Source organism: Struthio camelus, chromosome 5 (assembly GCF_040807025.1).
Source record: "Struthio camelus isolate bStrCam1 chromosome 5, bStrCam1.hap1, whole genome shotgun sequence".
Classification (NCBI taxonomy): Eukaryota; Metazoa; Chordata; class Aves; order Struthioniformes; family Struthionidae; genus Struthio; species Struthio camelus.
Window position 1 is genome coordinate 45,342,736 of NC_090946.1, and position 13,188 is coordinate 45,355,923.

At 42.7% G+C, this 13,188-nt stretch overlaps 1 protein-coding gene across 6 annotated transcripts in view; it reads right to left on the minus strand.

The window, feature by feature from the left end:
• SUSD6 (sushi domain containing 6) overlaps positions 1–13,188 on the minus strand; it is an 88,207-nt gene that overhangs the window by 43,866 nt on the left and 31,153 nt on the right. For 5 of the 6 annotated variants that reach the window (XM_068946164.1, XM_068946160.1, XM_068946161.1 and 2 more), the window contains exons 2-3: positions 8,921–9,112; positions 4,711–4,740 (exon numbers count right to left, since the gene is read on the minus strand). In XM_068946164.1, the coding sequence (XP_068802265.1) occupies positions 4,711–4,740; positions 8,921–9,041 (151 nt within the window). In that variant the 5' untranslated portion in view covers positions 9,042–9,112. The remainder of the gene's footprint in view (positions 1–4,710; positions 4,741–8,920; positions 9,113–13,188) is intronic. The other variant, XM_068946165.1, reaches the window with a different exon arrangement.

The following is a 13,188-nucleotide window of genomic DNA, read 5'->3' on the forward strand; positions in this document are numbered from 1 at the left end:
TCTGTGATTAAGCCCATGGAAGTGTTTACAACAAAACCTGGAGGTTGTTCTAAAGGAGCATTTCAAGGTAACTTTTCGAGGTAAGCTAAAACAAGTGATAGAAAGGAAGATGTACCATCCTTATGATAAAACGAAGCATTGGTTACAGTTCTTTGCTTGCTCTAAAGAAGCAAGTCATGCTGCAGCCTAACACACGGCTTGGCACAACTGAGATAGTACTGGTCCTTTTCAAGAAGCTGATAAGGGGGCCTAAAACTTAAGCTACTGAAGATGGGTTATCCCAGTGGGCTGCATCCCCTGGGATTCTTCTCTGGGTGGGGGGAGGAGAGAGGAGAACCTCCCCGACCTTCCTCCCACCCCACCCCCAGCCAAGGATAAAGCAACAACTGTGGTTTTGATATGACACATCAGAAGCAAGTTCCAAAAGGCCTCTGCAGCACCTCTGCAGCAGGTAGAAAGTCTCCTGGCCAGACTCTCCAATGAAGCTGATGGTCCAGAATAGACAGGCAGCCCCAGGAATCTCTCCCTAACTGGCTCCTCAATATAACTTCCTCCATTCCATGCATACAGCTACACAGAGACCCTGCCTAGGAAGCATTAACACTCGCAGGGAGTGATACTTGGTCTGGACAAGGATGCAGGGGCTAGCTGCTTTAACAGGTTTGACTCATTCACAGTAAGGGTTCCTCTAGAGTGGGTGCAACACACAGAAACACACAGTGGGAGAGATGAGCGATGCAGATTTTAACAATAAAACCGAACATGAACTAAGAAAAGCAAAACCTTCTCAGAAAGTCAAGGACATTTCTTTAAACATGGCAGTAACTTCCACTTGAAATTCCTTCCTACATTTCTTCATTCACACACAGTTGCTATCTGGTCTTCTACAGTTTCTCTCCCCACCAGGTCCCCTGCCATCTCAGGGCACTTGTGGGTAGACAGCCAGTGCTCCAGCCACCAGCATCTGCACCCTGCTCTACTCCTGCGTTGAGGAGGCTCCTGCCTTGAAGCTTCAGTCCCTGGAGCACATGCACACTTTGTAACCTGAAGCCCTTGCCTCAAGTTCTTAAAATACTCTGCCAGAGTCTGGTTAGTCAGTGTTGTTGCATATAGAAAAGCCTCACAAGCCTGATGCTGTAAAAGCATATCTTGCATCCTCCTGCACTATAACACTCTTACCTAATCATTAAAAAATAAACACAAGCATATATTTGTGCTACAGTTCTTCCTCCCAAGGCCATACTATTCTCAACCACTCTAATCTGCTTGCATAACTAAAATTAAAACACCACCTTCTTTCAGGACATACGCTACTTAACCACTAAGCCACTAATTGGCTTTTTAAACCACTAGTATCTTTTTCACAACTCCACCTGTGGAAACCTTCACCTTCCTGCTTTGCTGCATTCCCCTCTGCCCCTCCTCTACATCCTAGAATCGTATTCTCCCCAAATGCCTCATTCAGCTGCAGTCTGTTCTACTACTTTCCTACAAATCTCAACTTGTTTCTAGGCCTTGTGTACGCTTGAAGAGTCTCTAGACAGCTCTGTTCTATTTCCTTCAAAATATTCTACTTCCATCTAAAGCAGGAAAACTTCACCTGTTGTATGAGTGGCAGATATTTCTCTATGGAAATGGAAGCAGAGCAAAATGCAAAGTTGCTTAAATTGTAAACTCTTTAAAATCACAAAACATAATTTTATTCTTTTTCTGGTGCATGATTTTGAGTGCCTAAGGGTGTCTCTGACATGAAATGTGTCAGACACCATGTAGATCTTTTCCTCAGGACGTGGAAAACTTTCCTCCAGGCTAAAAGAATAGCAGCAGCTCCCGGATTTCTAGTTACGGTTCTGCATACATGTCAGCCCTGCTGTGTTTCTCTCCTGTCCTTAGGTTGAAAACTCAAGACATCCTCCAATAGAGGTGCTTATCTCACTTTGCAGAAAGGCAACATTTTTCAAACCAGCAATGCTTCTCCCTTTAAAGACAAAGGACAAGATATGCATCAAAAGCAACAGCAATGTTTCTTTCTGCTCTCAAAGAGGAAACAAAGACCTTCCCTACTGAAATGAGATGACTGGTTAGACATAGCATGCCGAGTCTGCAGGATTTAAAGAAGCTCTTTTGATACCCTATTGTTCAATTCTTTGGGTTCTGCTCCCCTTAGAATGCTTCTCTCACCACACCAAGCAAATAAGCGCACCTATCCTTGCATTCATTGCATTGACCCTATAGAGAAGAAAACCACACTAGCACAGAAGCATCTCCATCTAGCACCAGGCAGGCTGAGGTATGCAAACCACAAATGAACACCTCCACGACCTCTGAAGGTTAAGCAGTCTTTCCTCAGCACTGGAACTCCCAAAGTTCCCTTGCTTCTTCCCTCATAAAAGGATCACTGTCCGAGGCAGGACCAATAAGTTCATTTTATTCTACAACAGTTCAGTAACAAGCCCCTTTAACCCAGTCCACCTAGCACATCCTACAGCTCATCTGAGCAGTCTCATACCTAATGGAGTATGTCAAATCCCTTCAAAGACGTCAGACCTGGAAGCAAGCAATTCACAAGTCCCAACTCCAACACAACACACTGCAAAAGCAGAGACTCACTTGCCTTGGGAGATCCCTGCTTACAGAGGAAGAGAAACATTCTCCAGAGGTTTTGTCCATTAAAAAGCAAAAGGGTTTTTAGATGCAGATTTTCATACACAGATAAGGTGCAAACTCTTGATAATGCCATAATACTGTCACTGGGTTCCAATAACTCTAATGAAGGTATAAGCACTTCTGAACTTGTTGCTGAAGTGCCTCCCAGTGTCCTACACTCACTCTTGAGTATCAGCATGCTTGATATCAGCAGTGTTTTCAGCCGTCTTCACCTAGACACAAATTGCTGGGTTTGACAGCAGGGAACACCACAGGGCCCTGATTTGGAGGCCCAAACAGATTCAGCCACAAAAGCTGAAGACTTGACTACCTACAGTATCTTGCCCTCTTCCTGGTTTCCGCCTCATCAGCCATGTAAGCACGCTGAGGAGGTTTATCTATTCCACAGCTTTACATACTACACACCACCTATTCCAGTGGTATTGCAGTAACAGCTCAGGGTGAAATTTGCCACAGTTCAGGAGCAAACATACCTCTTGTTCAGTCTTCTCCACTGCAGGGTCAAGTAATAGCTGGCAGCACAAACAGGAGGTGATAATTGCTTGTGCCGCCATAGTTAAACGTAACAGCTTGGAGAATCAATCAGGGGAAGGATTACACAGATGAAGGGGACCAGCTCCAACAAGTGGGGAAAAACAACTCAAATATTCAACATGTCCTAAAAATGTAATGCTTCAGCTGCTACGGTAACCAATTTAGGACTCAAAAGGGAAGAGAAGTAGGGAGGGAATGGTCAAATAGTGCAAGGTACAGCAAACTTTCTTCTCTTTCAGTGGCAGGACTTTTCCCAAGAGACCAGGAACAAACCCAAACTTTGAAAGCCTCTCCAAATAACGGGCTCAAGCAGAGAGAAAAAGGACTTGGTGACAGGAGTAAGCTACATAAGTAAAGACAGACAAATCTGTCTTCAGTCTAGCAGACAGCAGACTTCAAGGGATGCCTCAGTATGGTCACGTGCCAGAACCTGAATTGAAGCGCGCAAAAATACTTTCTGTTAAAGAGGACTGAACTGCGCCATTTGCTCCCCTCCTGCTTTCTTCTGTAATGAATCTCCTACCAGTTTCCATCTTTCATATTTAGCCAGAGAGGCTAGCTAGACCACTGAATTATTGAGCAGCATGTTTTCCTGCTAGCAACTGTAGCCAAGAACTGAAGGTATTTCAATACTAGGCATCTCTGTGACTAAAATCTCACTAGGAGTAAGACTGAGACATTAGACAAAAGTTTATGAATCAGAGGATTCCATCAGCTCTTTTCTTCTATCTCACTCTGTAGACCAAAACTTGGTACGCAGCAAGATTCTGCCCCACACACCTTCAAATACTTCATTACAAATGCATTCCTGTCCCTCTGCTCCACAAAAAAGGAAGAACAGTTCAGAGTAAGCAGGTCAAATTTCAGTGTTCAGTAAAGATTTACACAAAATCTTAACTGTATAGAAGAGATGCAGAGAGCCAAATATGCTTCCCAATTCCTCCCAAAATTATACACCTCCATAACACACATATAGGAAAGGTTTAAGACTTTTTCTGAGCACAGGAAATGAAAAGCAGAGTATCTAACACAATATATCTAGTCATGCTACTTAAACCAGCAAACTCCTCTGACGTGATGTTCACCTTTCTTGATTTAAAGGAAACAAGTTCTTTTTGCTTGCCCTTGCTGTCCTCCCAGCACTGTCAGGCAGCCTCTCAAAACTCTCAGCAGGAGTATCTCTTTCTCTTTCTGTTTTAATGTAGTATTTATTCTGCCTGGTTTTCCTCGAGTCATTTAGAAGGTAAGCACTACAGGAGGTACAAAAATCCCTTCAAGCACAGTGAAACAAATGAAGTTGATCTCCCGCTCTCCCTCAAATGGAAAAGGGAGGCATCTTTCCCCAAATAAAGGGGGCAAAATGGGGATAAGATGCAACACAGAGACTTATCTTAGCCTGTCCAATACTGCCAAAGTAGAACTGGGAATCCTGGTTCATAGCCACTTATATTAACCGGTAATCCCCCCACTCATTTCTCATAGTACTGCAGTGAAGATGAATCTACTCACATGCAGGTCCTTTGGATTTGCTGAGCCAACCTAAAAGGACAGACAAAAGGCAAATTTAGGATTCCTATTAGGCATGCTTTAATTCCTCCCTTCCTCCCCATTAAAACTGGTTAAAATTAAACAAGTTGTGTAGCTGAGACTCCAATTATTTCCTTTAAGCTAGCTGCTTAAATAGTGCTGCCCGGAATAGTAATAATAGTATGTCTGTTATTTGAGCATCTGCTTCCTAGCCACCTTTGCCATCTGGTCATTATTGTGTTACTCTCCACCATGCTCCTCTGTACCACCTGGCTTTTACTAAACTCTCCAAAGGGACTGGGAAGGAGGAATTATACCCCATACCGCTTCCGTATCTCCATGGAGAACTACATACTTCTTCGGGCTGACTTGCTAATTTCTTCAAATCAAGACTTATATGAAGCAAGTTGGTTATAACCAAGAGCCTCTGTTCATGCATGGCACCGGCCCACACTTCTATCTGGCCTACAGTCCCTGTTTTCATGGCCATTGAATTCATCCCTAGCTGTATAAACTCCTTCCTTTCAACCATATAATTAGAGACAAAGGAAACCTCTGCTTTGTACAGATTCCCAAAGAATAGCAGCAATTCTGAATCTGCTCAATGACTAGATCAGGCTCATACAAGCTGTTCTGTGTAATGCAAACAAACAGCAGCAGCATCCAAGAGTTTCTGTGCAAAGTAACCTTGGGTCTTTTTAGTACAGCAAGCAGCAGATTGGTTGCATTTGTGTCAGAGACAACACATGGGAATGGAGTTGTTTCAGTTTATTCAAACTCAATTTATCATTTTAATGGCAATCCTAAAAATTAAAGAGCTAGCTTTATAGTATTTCACATGTGATCAGTCAACAAAAATAGGTTGCATTTAAATCAAAGTGGACTTGGATTCACCAGGCCTGCATTATTAAAGTTTAATATTTTAACTCTTTGCTTTAGGAATATTGGTATTTGCTTACTTCAGAATGTTTACAAGACTACTTTTACTAACACTTTTCACCTGCATGCCTCAAGATCAGAGTATGGTATTATCAATAATGAAAGGTTCAGCCTACGTTTTGATAGATCTCTGACAGAGCTGGTTATGAATGCAAGAGAGATTGCATCATTTGGGACACATTTGACAGGAAGCTTTTAAATATTTTTGAGACTACCTCTTAAAATTAAAAACAACAACAACATTCTGATCCTCTGTCACCCTTCCAAAAATAGCCTGGCCAGATAAGATGACTGCAGTAAACGGAAGAGAAACACAGGGCTTTGGAGAGCTTGGGAATAACCCTAAGGCCAAAGGAGGGAGGGAGGAAACCACAGCAACAAAGGAAGGATAGAGGAGCGTTATGCATAGAAAAGCAGACAAAACGGTTGTTACTACTCCAATGCTTTGACAAGTCCTCGCTGCTAGCTACACAGCACCCTGGCTCTTAACTACATTTCAGATGAACTCTCAAAAGGAAACACAGGAGATGGAACAAGAACTAAGCGGAGTGTCTTCTTTCCTGCTCATTCTTCTGTTACTTCCACTAAGCAACTTTTCATGTTCATCTCGTGGCACTCCAGGATATTTGGAGAGACTGTTTGAGACAAAGCGCTCAAGACTTTTCTTAAAAATCCATACATAAATAAAATCCATTTAAAACCAAAGCAGAGACCAGATGATTGCTGACGGGAAATGAGCTTGCCCTGTGCATTTACCACATGGCAAGGAGAACATGATCTTACCCAGACTGTGAATACATATCTAAACCTGTGGGAACTGAGGCAATAGCATTTCTAAAGAGTAAAATGATTGCAATACAATATACATTATGTGGTCTTAACATATGAATCACAAGCTCTGCTTTCTCCCTCTGAGCAGCACCAACGTATTGTTTCCATGCTTGTCTGTCTTTTTATGAGAACATTCTTTAGCTTTTGTAGCAATTGTGAACGTGCCACATTGGCCCTGCATTCAACATAAGCATGACCATCAGGAGGTTTAATATAATCTCTTGCTTCATGTTAACATCTCTTTGTCCTGCCTGCTCCGAATGTTTTTGCTATGTAAACTAATGAGGATGGTGGGGTGATGGGGGAAAAGATGAGGGAAAGATGATTTTCCAAGCACCTCCCTAGTATTCTTTGTTTATCCATCTGGCTCTTCACTCCTCAGCTGACTTGCTCATTAGTGTTACTCACGGCTGGCATGCTGCTGCAGGTGCAGCTCTCCTGGGCCCATGACACATCAAATGAGCACCCCCATCCCTCCCAGCAATTGGCAGCTCCTGCCTCCCAACCTCAAAGAACACATACATGGAAGCACCCCTCTCCCAGCCTTTCTCCTCCTCCAGGATTTTTTCCCCCGTATGTCTTGCTGTCTGCTATCATCTGGGGTTCCCCTCCACATATGCCGACTTCCTCACTTCCCCTGCAGGAAATATTTCATGCCTAGCCACTATAATCCCATTTAGCTGATGATCTGCCTTGATCAGTTAGTTTACCACAGCTGGTTTCAGGTCCTAGAGCAATACAGAAAGGGAAACAATGCAGAACCACCCTGGGGTCTTCTGATAAGCTTAACTAGTGCCTTTGTTAGTGTGACTAGATGCTTCAAAAATAATACTAGAAAGGCTTGCCAGCATTGTGGGTGCCAATCCACACTCAGCAGCCCTGTGCAGCACAAGGTATTTGCATACAGATTGCAGTCTCCACTGAAGGTGCTGCTGTGTATGTACTTGGCGTTCCAGTGATGGTGCATTCCAGCCCCAGATTGCAAAGCATATCTGACAGACCTCTATCTGAAGTGACAATGCGGCAATAGTACCAACGACAGTAAGGCTGGAAAAAACAAGGACAGTCCAAATTCAAAAGAGACCTTGTCCTTTTCCTACTCTTACTATCTGTTCATGCCAATCTGTCACCCCCTTCTTGTGTCTCCCTGGCCCTTCATTACTTATAAGGCCAAAGCCAGGCCAGGAAGACATGCAAGCCCAGGATATCCAATTTCAGGAGCCTCTCCCTTCCAACTCAAAGGATCAGAAATACTAAAAGGAGATCAAGTACGCCAGCAGCTTCCAGCACCAGCAGACTTTTCTGCACAAAATCACCTTGCTTTAAGCAGTGTGCATCTGGCAACTAACATTTATACTACCCTACCACACAGAGGCCAATTCAAGCTTCACTGAAGCAGAGGAGCATTGGTCACTTGACATTTTCAGGTGCCATCATTCTTCAAATAAATAGGGCTTTTTAAAGCTACATTGAGAGCGGAGGTTTTGCTTTCAAAGGGAAGCTATTGCTTTACACTGTGATAATTGCTGAAATCAAACAGATGTACCTTTTGGGGAGTAACCTCCTTTACAGCTCTGTGCAAGAGCACACATTTAAAGCACACATACAAAATTATTCCCTTCATCCCATACCACTTATGGTTAGGCACCTCTGCAAACAAAAACTATATCATGGCGAGTCCGAGAGAAAAGATCACATTTTATCGTATATTGGGTAAACATGCACACACTTACATAATGAACTCCCTTGTGACTATCTGGTATGTTTTCTTCTTCCACTCAGTTCTAAAAGGCATCTCTCACCTCTACTGTTACTTAACATTTTACACATCATCCCATTGCGCTATTTACATTATTCACCACACTTGTCCACCAGGGAAAAAAAAAAAAAATTAAGTTAGAGAGGGAAAGGGGAAAACCCAAGCTGCAAAGAGGATTTAATAGAGGAGCGCAGTTAGTGGGTGCTGAAGTGTCAGAAGATAGCACACAAGGAAATACTGAACAGACTCATCAGCTGCGGGAAGAGCTAATACAGTCGGTGCTTCTAACAATACTTCTTCAAGTGAGCAATTGGTACACGGCATACAGATCAGTGTCTGCATGAGAATCTCACTCAACCAAAACGTGGTCCATACTCTTAAGACAAGTCCAAACGTCCTCAGCTGCAGTGAAGATGTAAGAAGGGAGAAAAAAGGCTGGGAGAATCATAATGACAGGGTAAAGGAGAAGCACTCTTATATCGCTAACATAAAGAATAGTTCAGTCCAGATACTTAACCAGGAGCAGTGGGATTTCTTTCCTGTGGGTACTGAAGGATGCATACAAATGCATTACCCATCTCCATTTTCCCCATAGAAACTTAAGGCTACCTCTATACTTATACACCTCCCCCTCCCTGCAGCATAGGCAAAGGTTTCACTTACCTGTGGCCTGTGCTTCCACAATAAAGGTACCAAAGATAACTAGCAGAACAAATAACCCATGGCTCGTCAAGGCAAGAGACGATCCTGTGTTGCTCTTTGGTGCTACCATTCCATGGCACATCTTTTACCCACTCAAGTTTCTTTCTTTTAAAAAAATCCCCGAAAGATCTGGTTGATTAGGAGCACTTCAGTCTACAAAAGAAAGGACACAGAAGGAAACAGCAAGTGTTAAACCATACATCTGCTATATCCAGGGGGAGGAAATGGGAAATTCAGAAACAAACAAAAACAACCTTTGGCTTGTTCTAGCATTTTGGAATCTTACTAAACAAGTATCCACAGTTCACAAGGAGCAGAAAAGGCAATCTTCTGCATAGGAAATCTTAAAAGGAGCTGTGTTACAGAGTGACCAGAACTTTTCACTCACTCTTCTAATATTTCAGGTCTAAAGACTGCCTAGCTTTTATAACTTTATATCTTCCTTTCAAGACAACCCCAGGAAATGTAGCATCTAGAGGATTTGTTTCAAAATCATTTCAAGAGAGCCAGCCTTCCCACTCACCCACCACCTTTCAGAAGGTCTCCAAGACACAGAAGACTACTAGAGAGCTATGATAAATAAATCAAATGCTTCCTCAGCCACCCGGAAAGGCACAGCAAATCTGACAGTCAGCCGGCAGTAGGTAAACACACACTTAAGAGGAGGAACGTGAAACAGCTTGCAAACCTCAGGTATAATGTTCTGACAGTGCAGAGCATAGCAATTAAAATTGCAGGATGTGACACTATTCATACCTGAGGATTGAGAGATTCAGCCATAGCCTATCAATCAGACGTTGTCACACTGAAAACACATCAGTGCACAAACATAGCTCAGCAGCAAAGTGCACTTGGGAAATCATGAAAGCACAGGTTGAACCCCTATTTTTAATGAAGAAAAAGACTGGGCAGAATGTAAGTTCCATTGACTTTGTACGATTTTAGGCTGCAAGACCTACAGCGGTGAATTTGGATCTGGATGAATTACAATATCATGCACGAGTCCCAAGCTCCTGAAAGAACGTCAGGACTAAGGATCTATGTGTACCTGTGTTCCACAGGAAGAAGAAAACGGGTATAAGGTATGGGTATATAAGGTGTGTGTATCTATAAGAGATATAACTGTTCAGTGATACAGTCAAAGTACATGGAGAGGCACTTCAGCACTCTTGCTATAACGCTATTCCTTACGCAAACACTTAAAAGTTTTCAGGAAAAAAAGAATTAATTTGGGGAAAAATAATGTTTTCTTACACTTGCCCACAGGAATACTTTCAATCTGGGGGAACCCCATTCAGCCTATTTCTTCCGTTAAATGGATATTTATACTGGAGGAGGATTCTTTTGGCCAGGTCTCCTAGGGAAATTCAAAACTGTTGGACAATTTCAAATAAATCTGAGAGATATGTAGAGGTAGGTATCATACTCTTTCACATGCTGTGAGAATAGACTTGATTACTACTCCTGCGAGGGAAGGCAGTATGATATTAAGATACTTAGCCACTCCTGAGATGAAGTCAGCACCCCAGCAGTGAACAGACAAACACACAACTCAAACTGCCACAACTCACGTTGCCCGTTGCTTAGGCCAAAAAAAAAAAAAAAAGTATCTGCATATCCCCTGCCTTACGGGAGGGGATTGGTGGATTTGTCATTAAACCTGGAAGTCTCTTTGTAAACAAAGTCTTTGTAAACAAAGACTTCTCTAATTCCATGTTACCATTTTGCTCATATTTAACTCAAAAGAGGGCTAATCTTTAAAATTTGGATCTTTCAAGTCAGTTAGTCTCTATCAAAGAAGAATCATTCTGACTGTATGTGTCTGTGCATGCATGCGCATGCATGACGTGCACACACAGAGACACACTCTAGAACTTCAGTTTGTGGTCTGTAACGTCTATTAGATTAAGATGTTATGCAAACAAATCACAGGAAACCTTGCTAGGAACTGAATGTCATGGCTGAATTTTTCTTCTGTAGAAATAGGATAAAAATAGAGACTAAGTAATAGACTTTAAAAGTAGAATCAAAACTCTTATCAAGCATCACTTTAAACGATGTGCTAGAGCAGTGAGCAAACTTTGAGCTAGACATTTCAAGATGACATTTAAACTGACATGTGATAAGTCTGGAGCTGAGGCTACAATAGGCTCTGTTTGTGTCTGCCCCTTTAGTTTCTAGCTTAATTTGGAGCGGTAGGGAGAGAAGTGAAGCTGCTCTATTCTACACTTGCAGCACAAAAGACATTTTCTCTCATGTGTTCCAGGGATGAGGGTACAATGGTTTGTTCAAATTCAGTCCTCCTACCATGCAGAAAGGATTAAGGATGTTGCCACTTACCTGCCACAATTCCTTCAGCAACAATTAGACCAAGGAACAAAAAAATGTTTCTCTGAAGAAAACTAAGATATAAAGAGCCAGCTAGTCTGTACATTCACCTCCCTCCGCTCAAGTCAGATCTCCTGCATGGATTTCAAGCTCATATTCAGTGGGAAAAGGTCAGCATCTCTGAGCCAAGAGCTGGCCTCTTTCTTCTAGGAGGCACTGCTCTGTGCTTAATTACAGGTCTCAGAATGCAGTGTCTTAAGCAAATGACCCTCCTGATTGCATCAAGACAGGTCTGCCCTCCTCATCCCAATTTAATGAAGCCTTATTAACGTAACAAACTCTGCAAGTCTTGAAAACGTGTATTTTAAAGAAGGCCATCCCTGACTTTGGGAATAGCGTCTACTGGATGACTTCTACTAGCGGACAGAACAAAAAGTAGGGAAAATGACATGCAAGTATCACAGAATTCGCTGGGACATCTGAGGTGTACTATGTAGCTCTCGAGGCACTTTCCTCTCCCAAAGACTGCACGTGGAAGTTAGCAGTCTAACTGAACTACAACCAGCTTAGAGACACCTAAAGCAGAAATATCCTCTGGGGGAATAAATTATTGTCTATTCTTGATTCATTCATGGATTGCTTCAAAGCACAGTGCTGTTTGTCTCCTTTCTTCCAAGGTCAGGCATGGCTTCCTCATTGCTTTTCAGCCACCAAGTCACGAGTCCCAGGTTATCAGGAATCTTGTCGGTCAGAGATGCAGGGCTGCCCCACAAGGAATGCCTTAAGTTGATGCTGCGATGCCTACAGTAACACCCCACCAAGTTGATTTCGTTCATTGAGGGATTTGAAAGAGACACAAAGGCAGCACAACAATTTTGTGGAAGATAGCACTGATAAACTCTTCAGAATTGTTAAAAAGAAACAATGGGCACAGGTACAGCCTGTGAGAATCCTCCCTCAGGCTTCAGGCAAGTTATAAAACTAGTTCCCAGCCTTGTCTTTTCATTGGCACAATTAGAAAATCAAAGAGATTCTGACTAGATATAAAGGTATCCTTCCTTCCCAGAGGGGAGCTGGTGGCTGGGAAGCTATTTAGACAGTCATTCAATTCTCTGAGAGCTGGCTGTTGTTTTAGCACATTCCTTATACCTACAGCTCAATGGGAAACAGCTTTCATAATAACTTTTCAAGCTTTTGCCTCCAGAGGATGACTTGCAACACCCAAATAGTTAGCTAAGGACCTGTAGCGCTGTAGGGTAGCCATTTTCTCCCAACAACAATAGCAACCCACTGTTATACAGACATGGCTACCCTCAACTATATGCTGCACGCTCCAAAATTATCCCCTTTCTTGCCCCACCACCTATCCCAGCGCATCTGAACCACAGCTTGGAGCAAGTCTTGCTATCTGGTCTCACAACTGCCATAAAAACAAAGAACTAAAGCTTGCTAGACTGACAAGCCTTATCTCAGGATAGGGCTTGGTGTGCTTTAGAGAGAAGACAAAAGCTAATAAGGAGAAGAAAAGTTGTTAGCCTGTTTTAGCTTTGCCAGCACACGCTGCAGAGCACACACATCTATCAACATAGAAATGCTCTCAGGGAGATAGCTTAATAAATCATACTTACGTAAATCAAAGTGAATTCCCTGTTTATACACAGCACTAAGGAACAGGCTGGCTTCTTTAATGGGAGAAGCAAGGCAGAAGCCTACCACAGCATGAGTGTAGAGGGTTAGAAGACTTCAGAACTATTTCACACGCCACAGCCCAGGCTAAAGGTTTATGGGAGAACAAAGTTTAAACAGAGATGTTCTCAGAGATGATATTCAGTGCAGCCAGTAGTTCTCATAAATACAGTAGGGAGAGGAAAGGAGGCTACAGTGCTTCAACCAATAGAGTG